Source organism: Odontomachus brunneus, unplaced genomic scaffold (assembly GCF_010583005.1).
Source record: "Odontomachus brunneus isolate Ranch 3 - 2012 unplaced genomic scaffold, Obru_v1 Obru_scaffold_128, whole genome shotgun sequence".
NCBI lineage: Eukaryota > Metazoa > Arthropoda > Insecta > Hymenoptera > Formicidae > Odontomachus > Odontomachus brunneus.
The window spans coordinates 551,211-570,789 of NW_022639578.1; the positions used below are offsets into that span (position 1 = coordinate 551,211).

Sequence of the window (19,579 nt, forward strand, 5' to 3'; positions counted from 1 at the left end):
TAAAGTGCATGCCTCCCCTGTTAGTTCCTGTTGAAGATCGACTCCAGGAGCACGCCGCAACCCCTTCCCGCAGTACCGTAAATAAATCGGCAGTGTTTACGCGCACGCAGCAGATGTTATGGACGCATGTCGTTGGTTGGCACTCTGCTCTCTCGGAAGGAAAACACAAGAGTTTGGGAAACATCGACGGCAGTTTCGAGAGGGTCAAATTGCGAGTCGCTTTACTACGTCTCGCTGTGTCGAGAATGAACTACACTTTGATGAGTTTCATATTGCGAATGCAGTGTCACGTTCCACGTGGGTACAGTACGATTTCATTTCAGCCCTTTGTGGATCTTTCGTAAATGTGGAACAATGTTCTATTGTTCATTCACTCTCCACGGGAAGGATTACATTAATCGTTAACGAAGCTACACTAGCTAAAAGCTCTTAAGAGGGCAATTATTTTTCTTTTACAGGCCAAATTTACAGGCTATAATTTTCAATTACAAGCCAAAGGAGCTTGGCCTGAATTTATGAATTTATTTAAAGAAAACTGCAAAATGGATATGTTTGAGAATTTTATATATCTAATTAAGTGATATATTTACATTCAACGAAAAAGAATTATTCTGTGTTAAAATAACATCACAGTATTCATTGTTGCTCCAAGTCTGCACTCCTTTCCTGCTTTCCTGATTTTTATGATTTATGTTTGTAAAATAATCTAGATAATTAAGTTTCAAAAATATTTGTTAATTTAAATGTAAATATATTACTTATATAATTACGTATATAAAATTTAAACATATTCATTTAATAATTTTGTTTAAGTAAATTTCCGAATATTATCGGTTTTTGACCTGGAAAAGCAATTTCTGTCTCTCTTAATGAAATTAACGAAATCGTGCGATGATCAAACGAATTATAAGCATCATACAACTGTAAAACAGCGATGAAACGTGCACGTGTATCGCTTACAACAAATGACGGTTGAGTATTTATTATTCGGAGTTGTTATCGAAATTTCAATCGACCGAATTATTGCTTAGTGAGTCGCAGTAACGAACGCCCGTGTGAATTTACCTCGTAAATTTGTACGCTGAAAATATACCGTCGCGTAAAATCCTTCTGTGTATGTATGAAATAAACCGTGGCGCGCGGCGACACAAGGCTCTATCACCATTTTAGTGGAAGTTTACGTCACTATTATTCGCTATATGCGAGATTAAATTACGTCGGCTGTCCTGGAAGGGTTAGCTAGATAAAGTAAAATCAGACTGGTTTCATACAGAGATTCGTGTTTCGCAACATATCGACTCTGTTTCAATGAAAAAATAGTGGACTGTCAAACTTCAAACGAAAACAACGAAGAAGATAAAACGTTGGTGTTAGTTTGCTTGCATTAAGCGTCGCTTTACTCCTACTGAGAATAAAATACTTGAACATTTGCTTGTAGCATATCAAGTTTATTTTTGTAACATAAACTTTTATCCCCCACAAATAAAATTTCAAGTATCTTCTTTTTTCCAGTGTACATTTTGTAAAAATCTCACACGTGTTAAAATATGGAAAATAACACGAAAACGTTATGGGACAATTTGCATGTTATTCGCGGACAATGGATTGGATCCTCGTTGCATTGAGAGAAATTGTAAAGAAAAAGAAAAAAATATCGCCAGAACATCGAACAACGATGTTTTATCTTCTGATATGCAAATCAACGGTATGGACATGAATATGCAAAACAATATGTGTCGCGCTTAAGGGAGAGACGAAGGGAGATCTATTTGCACGCGAAACAGAAGAATCAACTCCCATAAAATTCCAGCAGGCAAAATATCCTTGAGCACGCGCAGGATAACGGGCTATTGCGTGTTCAGCCGCGTCATTATGCACTGCACCGTATCCTGTCAACGGTCTAACGACCTCCGATCTTATTTCCCGACCTTTCGCCGGAGACGGTTAGACGTGGAACACGCGTACACACAACGTTTCTTGCGCCGATGATGACTGGCAGCTGCAGGATTCTCAAGGATCCGCCGTGCCGCTTTTTATGCCGTTTTTCCCTTCTTCTTCAAGTGGCCGACCCTCTTAACCTTAAACCCTTTCGGCGGATACGTGCCGCGAGGAGCGAGTACGAAGGGCGGGAGCGCCCTTAATGGAAGTTTAGTTAAAGCAGATGGAAAATTAACGTCCGGCTGTACGAGAGGCGAAATTAATCGTCGGTGCGTTTAATATCCGCGCCGTTCTGGTAGAATTTTCGCGGTATTCCGCGGCAGAAAGGGATTTTGTCCTTTCGTAAATAATGCGGAAATTATCCTAGAACGTTCGCATGGTTTTTCAATTCTCACACGGAAAAAAAAGATTTGCTAATATATGGACAACTAAAAATATTAACTGCAGGAGCAAATTTTCTTGCTTTCATAGCAAAGTTATTTATTTGTGATAGCTAAAAGATTTGTTAATATATATATAAGCAAATCTTAGCTACCACAACTAAATAACTTTGCTATAAAAGCAAGAAAATTTGCTCCTGCAGTTAGTATTTTTAGTTGTCCATATATTGGCAAATCTTTTTTTTCCGTGCAATTTTGTCGTATTGAAGTATTTCGTTGACATCAAGCTCGCTCATTATACCGTTTATAATTCCTGGTAGAAATGTATGCAATTTGCGTCGACATCCGTTGTTACTGTCTAATATGAATGCGTTCTCATTAGCTGTGCAAATATTACGTAGTAAGTGGACAAGAACTTGGTGGAATTTTATTCCATGGTTGAAGCAGTTTATTGCATAATATGTGGACCGAGATTTCTTCTAAGAAATAATATCAGTAACATCAATTCAGTTTTATAATGTATTATAATGTCTATCATGAATAAATTTAAAACGTATTTATCTATTTTTTTTTTTTTAAAGAGCTTGAAATTTTGCGTGGATAACGAGTGGACATGTAGAAAAACGTGGAGTAAGGAAAAGGGAATTGCAGGCGTTGAGGCGTTTGACGATATTAACATGTTTGCTCTACCACGATTTATTCTTGAAATTTTCTCCACAAACCACATTACATTTGTTTTCATGTAATTGTGTAAAATGTACTTGGTTTGTTTATATGTGGTTATCGCAAAGAAAAATATCGTCATACAAATGTGATGTTGGTAACGAAACGTGTTAATTTTAAATGTGATATATGTTAATAGTATAAAATTTCATTGCGATAGAAATACACCAGACTATTTTGATGGTAGTGCAGATGAAAACTATCATGATTCTTACGCAATGACTCTTGTTAGCATTAAAAATTTTCAATCAAAAAGCATATACAAAAAAAAGATGAAATATTACTGTTAGACTATTAAAACAATCGAATAATTTTTCGTTCATTTCCTATTCCGCTTTCGTTCAGTAAATGGTTGCAGATTTTGCGCAGTCTTCGTATACGCGATAACTGTAGGAAAAGCGCTACATCTTAATTGGGATCCCGAGTGGTTTCACTCTTCAGTTACCGGACGAAAGTTGACAGAACTGTCCAGCGACTGCTCGAAACTGCGCGGAATTTCTACCAGGGAATATTGAAACATAGCACCGCTGAGAGGAATACACGCGGGAGGGAATAAATTCGATGCACTTTCGCATTATGTGCTCTGGAATTAATGATGTTTCCGTTATCGTCCGACTATATTGCGGATAATAGCGGCGCAATTACGGGAAGGTAAAAATCCAATTTCGCGGCACTTCCGAATCAGAATCGCGCCGTCGGGAGAGAATTTTATTGTCGGTGCGCGCGCGCATTCGCGCGACACGCGAAACAACTTCCGGCACAAGCGGCGAGCGGAACATAACTCACAACACAGCGGATTCAAATATCCGCTGGTAAAAATGAGTGCGCGGGTCGCGACCGAGCCAGCCGGGCCGGGCTGGCCGTGTTAAAACGTCGCTCCATTATATTCCGGCGACGACTTTTACGAGCGCAGCACGAGTGCGCGCGAGCGCGCACATGTAGTTATCGCGCCGTTACATCGTCGAGTTACATCGGCGCAGTTACGTGCCGTCGACGTTGGCGGCTCGAGAGCGCCGCGACTTATTCGGCGCTGGGTAATTGCGACCGAGGAGATCCGTCGATTGAGACGTTAATTATCGAAAGATCAACTGGCCGTTTCTCGATTCGCGCTGCGGGGCTCCCGGCGCGGCTAATTAACTCCCCGGGCACCTTCGCATTGCCGGTAAAAAGCGCCGCGGATTAATCACGACCTGGGTATACAGGGTATCTGACGATAGGTAGGAGAACGCTCTTGTGTACATGCAGATTAGGTCAAACTGAACATGAAACTCCGCCGCCATTTTGCAAACGATCACGTAAAATTTTCAGCTATTAATTATCAATTAGGTGAGCGATCGCGCGTTATGCGGGTGTGACGGTAAATACTGTATTCACATCGTAAATTCTGTCAAACTGAACAAAAAGTCCTGCACCATTTTACAAATGACCATGTAGACTCTTAAGTAATTGATTAAAAACAAAAAAGATTGGCGATCTATCGCGTGCAATCACATACGTTCGCCATTCGCTCCTTTAATTAACAACTAAAAAATTTATCTGGTTGTTTGTAATATAGTAGAAGACTTTTTGATTGAGTTTGACCTAATCTATAAGCACAAAATATAAATCGTATTTATCGACGTACTTTGCATGGCGTAACGCGTAATCGTTCACTTTATTATCTTCTTTAACACCATAATACCCGGTAGAGCTATTTTGATTTTTTTAAGTTTTTTTTCGTCGCCATTTCTGTTTCTCATGGCTTAGAAAAAAAATCTCTTGTGGTTTTTAACTGTTTTTAAAGGATTTTTAAAGGATAACACGCTGAAAGAGCAATGGAAAAGATTAATAATATTGTGATAAGTTATTTTATGATTTACCTTGAATGCCCAATCATTTAGACTTTTTATTTAATTGTCTGTTATAAGAACGATATACAAAAAACTGTAATTTAAGATTAAAATTTTTAAATCCTGATTAAGTTTATATTTCAGTATTACAATATTTTCTCCGTATATTAATTGTAAAGGGTAAGTAATCATTATATGATGCATTTCGTTATAAGAAATTATAAGTTTGGAAAAATTATGAAAATTGTTTGTTTGCAATATATAAAATGTCTATATTTTGCAAGATATTTTCTTAGCATGTTCAGAAGTCATTCAGAAGTTGATAATGAGGAACAAAAAGAATTTCTAAATATTGGAATCATAAAATAAATCTTTCGGGTATCTAAAGGGGGTTGTTCCCGGACACTGTAATGTTAACTAATAACTCAAAATTTTACATGGCTGTTTGTGAAATGGTATAGGAGTTTCATGTTCGGCCGGAGCTCAATTTACATATACACGAGCGTTTTCCCACCTATCGTCAGACACCCTGTATATCTACGACGATGTTGGTCATCGTCATCGTCGTGGAAGTCTTACAACCGACACGGACCTCACCTAAGGCGGCTTATTTGCGAACGGGTTAGTGACTTCTCTTTGCATATCGCGGGTAATCTGGTCTAGGGGTCTGGTCGCTGGCTTTCAGCGAGGGGGCGACTCTCGCTCGGCGCTATCAGTCACTCCCGCGGTGTAATCGTTACGCGCTCGGCCGCGATTATGACGCTTGGTAAATTACGCGCACGGAGTATGGCAATACTATTTATAGTCGCCGCGATAATATACTCGCGAGCGCGTTTCCACGCGGCGGCGTGCGTTGTTAGAGGCACAGCGGGCTGTTAAGCGCGGCTTAACGCTCAGGATAACTGCGGAGGACACACGCTCGCTCTTAGAAAGAATGGCTCGGCCGTGTTTCACGGCCCTTTAATGGCTCCGGAGTTCGGAGACAAAATGGAGAAGTTTTAACAAACGAACGTTGTGTGCCCGGTGTGCAACCCAGTTGCACTGCGCTAACGAAGGGTTTGCGTGGTAATTGAGTAATCCAATGCAGCAATAAGTAGTATCGCTAATTAGCGCTGCTCGTTGGACGCGTGCAAACACATCGCGCATTCGTTAGATGCAGTAACGCGGATACATCAGTTAGCAATAATAATAACTATCACGGTCGTAGTTCGTTCTGGAAAACGAAAAAGATGAAAACAAGTATCACGTTATCGCGCGACCTTCGCTTAACCTAAACGTTATATTCGTTAGAGTTATCAGTCTCTAGATTTTGCGTCCGTGTTATTTGAATGTGTCCTGCTCATAGCTTGGATCACGATCAAGAATTACTATCATTAATATAACTACGTATTGCATTACAGCACTGTAAATCTTTAACATTATCGACGCGAGATTGCCGATATGAGTTGCCCTGTTCAGTCATCCGTTAAAATAAACGACGGACAACGTGCTCTTTTTTTTTTCTTCTCGTCTCTCGGGCTCTTATTACGTAAACGAGGAATTTCCCGGGGAGGTCGGGCGATATCGATGCCCGCGCTTAATCGACGCTAATGTATTAACGATGTCAAACTGCAATCGCACGCACAATTGAGCTGCGCCCGATAATTCGATTGCGCCGCAAAACTCGATCGCGCGTCGCATTTTCAGCAGAGAGTGACGTGTAAACGGAAATTCTTATTTTATATAATATATCGTAAATGTATATTTATTTTACTGCTACAATTCTACCACATAAGTACCAAAGTGAGATCCTCGAGAAATTAATATTTTTTAAAATATTTCATATCTTTTGTACTAAAAAGCGTCAGAACAAAGTGAAAAACATCTCAGAAAGTATTCACTTTTTGCTGACTTTACCACAGCGTTTTTATACGCAGAATAATTTGATTTGTGTTAGGAAAACCATATGAATCATATCACCCCATGATCATCCTATACAAAAATTTAAGATGACCTTGAAATCTCTTACATTCACTTTGACAAATCATTGCAATATCCGGCTATCTACTTCGTCAATGCGGAGTCATCGTGTTAAATCCATATCTTCGAGAATTTTTGTCGCGTTCGCGGATCCGTTTCGTTATTTCGCGCACGAATTCCAATTAAGGAATGAGGAATGTTTCCTTATCCCCGCTATTGCCGCTTCCATTTGCAATTATGACTCTCTCTTCTATTCGAGACGAGATGTATCATAATGCATCATATCCGCCTGAGGTCTACTGACCGCGATACTGATTCAGGGTCGTAATTACCTAATTAGGACGGCGGCGTAAAAATGGAATAAGCGGCTTCCCGAGTGATGCGCACACATCGTTGATGTCACCGCGTCGATTCAGCCGACATGTATCAGCTGCGACCTTTCCCCAAAGGTGAATTTGTAAATCGGCTGAAAACAAGATTAGCGCGCGGCATATTGCGACACGGGCGCGAGCGCGGTCACGTTTTATCGGGTGCGATAAAATCTACGCGCAGACGTGGTCCTTGGAATGTTAATTTATAGCCCAAGCGACGGACGTCTCGTTATTTTTCCGAAGGTTGCCTCCGAGCTCGGCGACGAGGTAAACACGCGCGCTTGCGATATCACCGCAATTGTGGCTACGTTAACGGAATCTGCCAGGATGCGTTATTTGAGGTTGCTATTTCATTCTGTGGTATTGCGCCGAATAGAAGATCGCTCGACAATGCGGTTGTCTTCATTCGAGCTCCGACGGGCTCTAAATCTATCGGGTAAAATGGCTTAAGGGGACGTACACTTTAAGACGCTAAAGGGAACGGTCAATTTGCGAGCTATCCTCTGTAAGGCCGTCAAACGTAAGAAATTGCGGATCTCTGCAAATGAAAGTACACATATGTAACTCTATTACTCAGATTTCCACAACTATACTTTTTTAAGGCGTAAACCGAAAGTCCTCATTCCATTAGTTTGCGGGTAATTTAAAATTAAAAACTGGATGTGAATGAAAAAGATCTCAATATATGCCAGATTAAAATTAAAGAACAGAATTCTAAACAATAATTCCAAATGTGTACTTTCACTTGCAGAAATCTTCCGATTCCTTACATTTAACAATCTAGCCTAGAAAGAAAAATTCGAAAATTGATCGCTTCTTTCAGCTTCTGATGATACATGCCCTCCTCAAAGCGTTACCCCCCGCGGGGTACAAATAACGGCCACATTCCTAAGATGACAGCCATCATAGTGAATTTTTAAGAGTCCGTAATCGCAACGCGCACCTTCATTCCTCATCCATTCGTTCCTTCATTTTACTCACTTCTTCTTTCCCGTCCTCGCTCCGTTAACGAATGAGACACGGCGAGCGCGGAGGGATAGAAATCAGATTGGCGCGGAAATAAATTCCAATCCCGTCCCGGCGTAACAAACGCCGACGCTAATTTCGCAATTACGTATTCGTCGTCTCCCCGTTCTACCAACAGCGTGGCCAGGAGAAGAGATCTTCATCTGCCGGTCGCGAATAGGGTGACCTTAATCCCCAAACGTCACGTCAAACATCCTCCCGGCCCGGCGACGGACCGGAGTTAATTTCATAAAAGACAAATTCGCGTCGCCAGGAGGAATTCAATTTGTGTGCGAGTTTTGCATAACGAGTGCGCGCCGCGGTGGCCGCGTATATAAGCCCGATAGTTTCTCATTAAGTCACGCTGACCCAGAATCAGACCCCACTGCGCGACACAGCGCGAGCACAATGGCACCGTCGTCGGGGGTAACCACCCCCCACACGACTGCTCGACCGGTTCAATTGGATGTATGGCTCGCATACCGATCGTCCCGCGAGAACAATGCGCTGTGCGTAAACCTGTATGCGCTTCGTAACGTACAAGCGACCCATGTAGTGACGCAAGCAGCGCGCCGTGACGTAGTCGATGCACGACGAAACGAGGAGGGTAAAAATCTAAATACATTCCGGATTTTTCTCTGTGTATTTTTTCTTTTTTTTTTTTTTTAAAGATCGTAAATAGCTTCCACAGCTTTCTCGGCAGCAGTGCTCTATTATGTTGGGATAAAATACGCGAGTTGAATTTATAATAGACCGCCTTGAACCTCAAAAGTTCTGGAAAATATAAAATAATTTTGAATCAATATTCCTATGTATTTATATACAATACAATACAATCTTACTGTAATGTTCTAACGATCTTAAAAATCGGTGCAAAAAGGACAAATTAGGTAGGTAACTGTACAACTGTAGAGAAATAAATAATGATTGACTCAATTAGTTAGGTTTTCACACCGCAACTTCTATATTGAGAAAAAATATCCAAAAAGTAAAAAATATAAAAAGTAAAAATACAAAAAGTAAATATACAAAAAGTAAAAAGTAAAAAATATTCTAAGGTACTAATAACATATACTTATATCTAAATCCTTTTATTTAAATAAAACAGACAACCGCTTTCATAAAAAGTTAAAGGTTTTCAAAATATGTATATTCTCTTATTTGAAAGATATTTTGTATTTTTTAGTAAGTAAATAAATATATTATTATAGTATTCATCGATTAAATATTTTTTATTTCTTAAATTTTTTTTCTTAGTTCTTTTGGATCAAAAGTTTCGCCTTGTAATTATTCTCGGATTTTTAGAAAAGAAATTAATGAAATTACCCAATTTCCAGATCATCTCGAGGTAAATTCGAGTAATTATATTAATTTATGTACCATGCAGATAATACATTAAACAAGTTACAAAAAGTTCCATCTCTATACTTCAATATTTCAATATCTCAAACGATTTTTTAGTTCTCGATAGCATACAAACAAACAAACACATATGCAAGACAAACTGAAAACATTCTTTCTCTGATATCGATTAAAAATATTTACCTTGATTTTACATTTGAAAATCCCGGCATTTTTCGTTGCATACTGACTAGTATAAATAAATTAAAAAACCATAAGTTTTGTGGGAAAGAAATCTTACGAGTTTACTTGAAATTTGCCATGTAGCAAATTCTACTCCGAAAGCGCAGTTTTGTTATCGCGAATATTCCGAATCATGCTACTCGCGTTATCGCCGGCCGAAATCGGTGGGTGCGACATTGAATGCATGCTCGATGCACATATCCTCGTTCACGTATACGTACGCGTGTATCGTGTTCTGTGTGAGCCGAGCGCGGTGCCTCAACCCCTGACCTACATGGACGACGGAATCTCGAATGATGGTTGATATACCCGGGAGAGTTTCAGGATCCGGCTCAGCGCACTTATGTGCCGGGCCACGTTTGCACGGGATTTACAGGGCGAAAATATATATATGTATAACGGCGCCTCTCGCGTCGAGTTTCGCGTACGGGCGAGATAAAACTTTATTGGCCTTTCGAGGAGAATGTCGCCGGTCTAAATCTCGCAGCGCAACTTACAGCTCAACATTTCGCCCGACGCCATGTCGGAAGAAATTGTTTCACGTTACCTTTCGTGAGGCACAAAGCGCCGCGGTCGCGTGGGAGTGCAAAGTGCCGCTTGTGATTTCGCGATACGTAAACACGAGATTGGGAGAGAAATATGCATGCAAGGATAAAACACATTGCGAGGAAAATTCTCCCCCGCGACTTTCAACTTTATCTCGAAGCATTTGTCGAGTCTTGTCCACGCTCCGATGTAAGGGTTCGGTATAAGTACGGTGCAATTAAAGTGTTTTAATGCGTCTCTAATCAGCGGACAGCTTTTAACTAAGGTAACCGGACATTTCCTTTTTCCCGGGACAGTCCCGTCTTCACTCTTTATCCTGGGTTTTTTCGAATGTTATTCGCGACGCCGATTTGTGTAAGATTCGGTTAAACTACTCCGGTTTACCACGGTTTAGAGGATTTTTAAAATGCTTCTGACAAAGAAAGATCTTCTCAAGAAAATTCAAAGCCCTGGTAAATACAATAGCTCTGTTCCCTCTTCTTAATTTTAAGTAAGAGTAACAACAGTTTTATCTTAGCCATAGTTTACATTTTTATCGTATGTAACAGGCTTTCATTGTAGTTATATTATTTTTCATATGGCTACATAATAAAGTATTGTTTTATATAAAGGATGTCCCAGTCCTCGCGACTTTATACTAACGATTTCTGTGAACAACATAGAATTGTTTTTTCCTCAGCGAGAAAACACTGCAACAAACGATCGAAACAGAGAAGTTAGTTTTGCAAACTAAACTTCGAATGATCAAGTGGATAAAAAAAATTGTTTTTCTCTGCCAATTTCAAGTGGATTTTATTTTAACAGAATTTTACTTTACGCCTCAGTGAGAAAAATATGTTACGTTGAAAATTGAAAAGTCGCCATGAATAATGACCTCAATATTTTCGATGAGGAAGAATTAATTTTAATTTGCTCAGAGAACCTGTCGGTATAAATTAAAGTCGCGAGAACTGGGATATCCTGTATACATATATAATTTTGAATCTCTCCTGCTCGCTTCACACATTTATGAAATGTCTCGGATTTGAGGATGGGAAATTTGGTCATTTTACTTTTAACAAGCCGAACACGTCGAATACCGAGATAATTATTGACTGGAAAGTAAAAGATGTCATTCTACTCCTCGATATGGCTTAATCTAATTTCACAAGTACTCACCGTGACTTGATGATTAGTCGGACTAGGGCTGGGGCTTGGCGTGGAATTTGGCGTGGAGAGGTCCCCCGATGCGGGAGAGGGTGAACTTGCAGCGATACTGCCCACCGTAGGAAATGCCCTAGCTGGATCGGCTTGCCATTGTTTGTGGATTTGCTGCGACGTGTCTCGGAACCGCGCGCCCTGTGAGCAAAAAGCGCGCGATTTATTATCAAAGTTAACAAACGACAGAGCATTCTGGTATAAATACGTACGTATACACACACACACACACACACACACACACACACACACACACACACACACACACACACACACACACACACACACACACACACACACACACACACACACACACACACACACACACACACACACACACACACGAAACAATAGAATCTATCGTGCAGCGATGTTCCCAAGTACGACTCGTCGCTCCAAAGATCGCGCGATCTTCGATGCAACGGCATACGTAGACACGCGTCGCATGTTTTACTACGACGCGTAACTAGATACAACTAGAATTCCCCCAGAGTCAGAGGGTGTTTACGACAATTATGCTGCGTTCGGAAACACACACTGCGTGCACACTACTAGACGATAACCGTTGGAGTGAGCGAAATACAAGAGTGAGATAAAAAGAGAGGAAGAGTACTCGAGTGACGTTTTCGAACGCAGCCTTAGAGTTAGAGTTAGTTTCCACCGAAAATTATGATAGGCACGACTATCTAGTACTTTTGTAGTTTATGACAACTTCTTACTTCTAACTTAATGCCTTACCATAGGAACAAGCTGGAGTAAGAAATAAAGAATGCGCATTCGACATCAGATAATAATTTCGTAAAATCTCACGATTATATCCATATTTTTTTAGCGTGTGGTAACATTGTTTGTATCTTATTTTTTATTGTATGTATTTGAAGATTTTGACTGAATTTCGCAAAAATCTACAAATATATACATACAATAAAAAATAAGATACAAACAATGTTACCACACGCTAAAAAAATATAGATATAATCGTGAAATTTTACGAAATTATTACTTGATGTCGAATACGCGTTCTTTATTTCTTACTCCAGCTTATTCCTATGGTAAGACATTGAGTTAGAAGAAGTTGTCATAAACTACAAAAGTACTTGGTCGTAGGTGGTCGTGCCTATCATAATTTTCGGCCCTAGTGAAACTAACTCTAACACTAATTATCGTAAACACCTAGGGCTGCGTTCGGAAACGTCACTCGAGTACTCTTCCTCTTTTTTTATCTCACTCTTGTATCTCGCTCACTCCAACGTAACGGGTACACTTGGATGACGCAGCCCAGAGTCAAACACCGGTGGTCGATTTCTGATTAGCTCTTGTAATAGGCATATGTAATAAGGAAAATATGAACGCACAGTAGAGACACAGAGTGCTTATGAAAAAGTATTCGAGGTTTTTCGAGGTATTTCGAGTCAGAGGTATACCTCTTTATAATTTAAGTATTTCATGTTCTACTCTGTTCTGTCTCACAAAGCAAAGTAAGGAAAGATACTAAAGTATATGCTTTCGAACATTAGCCAATAATAAGCAGTGTGTTTCAAAGGCAACTTGGACGTCAAAAGACGCGGGCGGGAGAACAATTGTTTGCACGTGTGACGATTATGCTGAAATCTTGCGCGAAAGAAGCATAACGATGTTTAGAAGGTAACTTTGCCAAGTTTCATATTTATGTTTTTCTTACTTCCATATCGAATATCTTCACGTTCTCCATGCTTGTCGAAACCAAGCAACTTCTCCTGTTGTTGTAACTGAGGAAAATGACTTTCTGTTTTCGATTTGGCAAAGTTTGCGGCAGCATTCGGAAAGCTGCCGCATCCCGGTGTATACAGACGCAATATTGAAATATTGGATTCGGGCAGAATTGTCTTGAAGGTTAGTTCATGCACTTCTCTGTATTCTATGATATATCGTGATTTTATTTACTTCGCATTGAGATTTCATGATATTATAGTTATTAATTTTCTAAATTTCTCGCGTACGCGTATTTACACTGATTTTGTCATCTTTGTGTGAGATTTCGTTCTTAGTTTTTTTTAGAGCGCTACGCCCGAGATATAGGTTATGAGGTTACTCAATGTTACGAACGTTTTGGATCGTGTAAAGAATGACTATAGATGCGATTCATTAGATGCTGCGAATGCTTCGAAGCGCTGAAAGAAATGCTACAATTGCGCTTCGATACATTTGTAATGAATTACATCTTATGATTAGCCAATGCGACGCTTCGAAGCATTCGCAACGTCAAGTGGATTCTATGCATAGTACGGTCGAATGTATCTTCGTGAAAATATTAGTCGTAAGAGTGAAACCGAGAGTTTTCTTGTGTGTTCGTTTACGCATCAATTTCGTTCGTTGTAGAAACAGAAACTTTTTAAAATATCTACGATTGAAGTTTGCACGCGTGCACAATTTCTAAATTTCGACTTCTTACATTCATGCGTTATGTTATAGGAAAAATGCGGATCTTATGAAACTCGTAGTGATATTCTAGAAACATCCCGTGGAAGTAAGGGCCCTTGCAGAATGCTAGGCAACAGGCAATAGGAACAGAGAATAGAAATTTTGATTGGTATTGACCAATCAGAAATAATTGTATTTTTATTCCTTGTTCCTATTGGCTGTTCCTATTGCCTGTTGCCTGGCATTCTGCAAGGGCCCTAAGCTTCGCAGAGACATAGCGGAGTCGCCTTTGTGCAATGTCGCAGAGCAATCTTTGTGCAAGTGTTGCCATCATGTGCGTGATAGACTTACGCCACCTGGGAATCTTCGTTTAGGCATCGCGCTGACGGATCTCGTAGTAAATATGGTTAATCTTCGATTCGCGTTCGCGTGGATTATTTCGTTCACGAATTTTAATTTCATGGACTTCGCTGTCGATTTTGTTCTATACGTGATACGTGCCACGAATATACGTCACCAATGTGACATTATAAAGCGCCACGAATAAATGCGCTAGAACTATTGTTAGGTTCGGTATGTGTATTTATTTTTAAAGTAGAATTCTCGTGAAACGGGAACCTCGTTTGTTGACGGAGCATAAGCGGAATGTCATGTTTCCTTTTTTCTCACGACCTTGTCGAGGACGCCATGGCTCTGCGTTCACTGTTTGCACGCGACTGGCGACTCGCGAGTATATTTCCGAAGCAGTTGGATTGATCAGACTTAACTTTCCGTTAAGTCGCCATGCGTCGTTACGATGATCGCGGTCGCGAGTGCAATGTAGTTCAGTGAAGTGTATGAAGAGCGATCGACGTAGAACTCGACAGCGGGACGGCTGGATGCTGAGGAGGCTGCACATAGGTCAAATGCTAGGACAAGTATATCCCCGACGATAGTCGGGGAGAGCTGCGGTGGGCTTCGTCATTGGACCTAAACGGCTGGTCGTCGTTGAGCATCGACGCGCAATGGTGAGTAAAATTTACATGCTCATGAAGCTTCATTTAGCGCATGCATCGTGTAAGTGTAAATCGCACTGGTTATTCGTGAAAAGGGAAACTTAACCCTTTGCACTCTTATATGTTTGCTCTCAGTTGCCGAAGTTGAGAGAATAATAATTAAGTGTTTTGAATATTTACTTTTTCGGAGATCACATACTTAATAAATGCATATAAAAATCGTGACAAATATTATATACTAAGTACTATATACTATATAAATATTATATAAATTTGCAATACAAAATATAATATTATACAAAATTACTATATAAATTTATTATATATTTTTTAGCGAAATTTACTATGTAAATTTCTACTAAATTTACATAGTCACTTTACATTTATAATAACGCAATAATTGCGTCTCATGTAGGAAGTCGCTTGATCGTTTTCTTGTTTATACGCAGAAACATCAATCAAATTGATAAAATAAAAAATATTTATATGAAAAAATGTCACGTTCTCTAAATAATAAGAATTATTAAATAATAATATAATAACATTTATGATAACATTAAAAAGCATTTATTAAAAGGAATTTTTATTATTTTTTTTTTTATTAAAAGGAAAATATAATATATCCTCTCCATATAAAAATTGTCAATTTTTTCAATATATTTTGCATAAAGAAGAGGTAAAAAATCTATTGTGAGCTGGCAGATACACTGGATTCAAATTTTTTCACATGCAGAGAGTTAAAAGTTAATGACGCTCGGTAACGCACTTATGTAGCATTTGGCTGCGTATAAACAAGAAAATGATCAAGCGACTTCCTACATGAGACGCAATTATTGCGTTATTTAGTTCTACCGGGGTGAAAGTACGAGGATTTCTTTTGCGCGTCAACGCGTTCGCTCGCTCGCTGTGAACATGGTATCGCAAGTAGCGTGTCATTATGCGACAATTAATATGCGTACGACGCGGACGCGCCGCTGAACACTTGCATCCTTGAAGAACTAGATCATTCGGATCATTTATGTCCGCGCGTGCACGTCACATCAACCGATGACACAGTTCGATTAGTCTCGGATATTTGCCTCGAGACAATTGTATCGAGATATCGGCCGCCTCGCTCCGCCGGTTCGACAAGTCTAATTAGGAGTCAACCTACGCGATTGCCATAAATAAGGCCACATTCCTAACTAAATTTTACGCTAATCCGAAATACCGTTACTTATTACCTGAAATACACCGTTACTCATTATGTGGTCTCTCATGTCATCCCATGATGCAACGTTATCAGTCGAAGCTAAACGTATGAGGTTAAATCTGATATAATAATGGAAGTAGTAGTAAGTAGATATAATGATAGAAATGATGATAGAAAAAGGTGTAGGCCAAAGTTAATAGTTGAAAAATGCACGTTATTTCTCGGATGCACAGAGATGTTGAAACTCGAGTATTTATTTTCTTTCATATAGATTGAAAATTCTTTCCTCCAAAGGCCTATATTAATAATTGTTAACTTGTTTTATGTGAGATTCTCAGATTTTTATCTCGAGTTAGGTCTAAATTTTTTATTTAAATTATGATATATATATATTATATATATATATATATATATATATATATATATATATATATACATATACATACAGGGTGTCTCACACTCTCCTCCGGACATTTTGTGAGGACGTAGAACAGGTTGAGGTGAACATAAAAGTCCTATACCGTTTTGCGATAATTATCGAGATATTAATTGTAGAAAACTTGTAAATGATCATGCAGAATATGGTAAATGAGTTATAGTAGCGACGACTGCCGTCATGTACTTATACTTTAGGTCAAATTGAACAAAAAAGTCCTCTACCATTTTCTAAATAATTACATCGATTTTTAATTAATAATTAAAGAAGATTATTGCATGATTTTGCGTGATAACACACTCATCTTCTTTAATTAATAATTAAAAATCTATGTGATTATTTGCAAAATGATAGAGAACTTTTTTGTTCAATTTGACCTAAAGTATAAGTACACTACGGCAGTCGTCGCTATTATAACTCATTTACCATATCCTGCATGATAATTCACAAATTTTCTACAATTAATATCTCGATAATTATTGCGAATATCGCAAAACGGTATAGGACTTTTATGTTCACCTCAATCTATTCTACGTCCCCACAAAATGCCCGGAGGAGAGTGTGAGACACCCTGTATATATATATATATATATATATTTTTTTTTTGTAACTGGGGTTCAACTGAAAAATCTTCATCTAATTCTGAAATTAAATCTGAGTATCTTACTTGAAAACAATTTCAAGTAACAATGTCAAGAACAATTTCAAGTAACATTAATATGGATCTAAATTGTCGAGTGAATATTCTCACTGGAAATTGAAAAGCGAATCTGATGTACTTTACTGTCGCAGGAACATATTTACTCTAATGGATTGAAGCATTTGCTCATATGAAGTCCGACTCCGAGCTTAAGCGAAACATTCACCCCTGCGATTTTGGATGGCAGAGTGTTTTCATTATATCACTTTGAGTGAAATTGCAATAGCTGTTCGCTCGTTTTGAGTGAGATTCCACCCTAAGAAATTTTAAAAATAAATAAATATCTGCCATTCACGAGGAAATGTGTGTGTTGACCGTTCACATCGGTAACACACGTATCTGATCGTGATCAACGATTCCACAACGATTGACCAAATGAAACGAGCTAACGGCTGTGCGCGAGAGTTCGTAGACCCCACGGTCGAACTAGAAAAGATCGCGTGCGCGCTTACGATACTCCAGGAACGGAGGAGTCGCTCGTGGATGCGATAATTGCACTTATGCAACGCCTCGCCGTAATAGCAATTAGCGTCGGGGGAGTATAATAGCGGCCGTACACATAAAGTGGAATCTCGCACGAGCCCGAAACGCGGGCCGTGCCGATCGCGCGTGCACGCTCGCGCTCGTCCGCACGCAGCCTTTCAAAGGCTCAAATGTTCGCGAGCCGGGCCCGTGCTGGCCCCGGCGGAATTACGTGGAGTCAATCTAAAATTTTTCATCCGTGTCAAATCGGCGTGCTCGATTGCCACGGCCTCAGAATTAATTTCGCGAGGAAAATGAGGCTAATTTACATCCGCCACAGCGTTCCCTTCGTAATCGCGGCCACATTGTATATAATAATATCTCACGTCGCGCCGTGTAATCTCCCGTAAGATTGCCGCGGCGATTAAAGGATGCATTTTTTGGGAGTCTTACCGCACAGACGCGCATCGCGTGGTATTAAATCTGCGGCCGCGTGCACGTGTCGGTCAAAGTGACACTCGCGGAATGGATCAGCGGAACAGTCGACTATTTGTACGCGCGCATACGGTGGCTGCGAAACTCTTCCGTAAAACGCTCGGGAATGTTCAGTTCGTGACACGATACCGCTGATCAAGAGTGGGCGTTTGTAATTACCGATATGCGATTGAATGCCGCGTGGTGGTTACCGATGACTGACATCACGATACTGCCGTGTCTTATCAAGTTTCGTATAAAATTTCATTAACTCTGCATCTGCGTGAAATCTTGGCGGCACGGCCGATAAGAAGTCGATGGAACGAAGTAAAAGATATTCGCATCTCGAATTATATTTATTCATCGGATCTTTAGTAATTGGGCTGGATTGATAGATTATATAAATTGTACCTTTTTTTATTCACGGCAATTCCGTATGTATGAAAGCAGTTCTTTATTTACGAGAGCGGGGTATTTCAATAAATCTCGTGGGCAATCTCCTAGGGACGTATAGATCGCGTAAAAATAATCCTCTAAGTTTAAATAAAAGATTTAAATAAGGTTTTTATCTGCAATGCACCTAACTGTAATGCTTGCTAAGATATTCGCCTCTAAAGTTAGGATTTAAAAAATTAATTTTTCAAAATGATTTTCATATTGCTTGGCAAATTGTAATAATCTTTATTAGTAGATTGTGATAATTTGTTTATTCTAGATAAATCTCTATTCTAGCGACCTTCATTTACTGTAGAAATGATATTAAGATTATCATAATTTGCTAAACAATGCAAAAATTGTTTTTAGATAATGCTTTTCAAATCTTGAGATAAGTATCTCGGCAGGGGTGCGTTGTAGGGAAAAATTTTATCTGATTTTATGGGGTTATTTTCGTCTAATTTATGTACTTTTAGGAGATTTCCCGCCTTTAGTACTTGTCTATATGTCAAGTAAATTTCGTTCGAAATAACACTTTTTTTATTATTAAATGAGCTATACTGTTATTATCGTTATGTGTTATATATACTTTATCACTAGTGTCGAGTTTTATTACTCTTTTCGATTTATTCGTAAGATAACTTTTTGTTAGAAGACGCCGTAGCTGAAGGGTTAAGCTTCCGTGTAATCGATGAAAATCAAAATAGTAATCAACGCGTTGAGTATAATTGTATACGATATGCGCGATAATTGATATCGCACGTGGAATTTCTTGAGGAAACGCTAAAAATCGATTTGGCGCGGCAATCGAACACGACGACGAGGAAATTTATGTTGTAAGCTACCCCGTGTGTATGTATATGCTCGAGGAAGAAACAGAGAGAGAGAGACGCGCTCATGACACACGTAAGGTGTGAGGGATCGAATGAGGACGCGCTCGTGTGCGTGTCGTG

General features: G+C 39.4%; 1 protein-coding gene across 10 annotated transcripts in view; it reads right to left on the reverse strand.

The window, feature by feature from the left end:
• The window catches only part of LOC116849895 (tensin-3), a 245,469-nt gene that overhangs the window by 86,466 nt on the left and 139,424 nt on the right, over positions 1–19,579 (reverse strand). For all 10 annotated transcript variants that reach the window (XM_032827522.1, XM_032827524.1, XM_032827526.1 and 7 more), the window contains one exon: positions 11,494–11,673. In XM_032827522.1, coding sequence (XP_032683413.1) covers positions 11,494–11,673 — 180 coding nt within the window. The remainder of the gene's footprint in view (positions 1–11,493; positions 11,674–19,579) is intronic.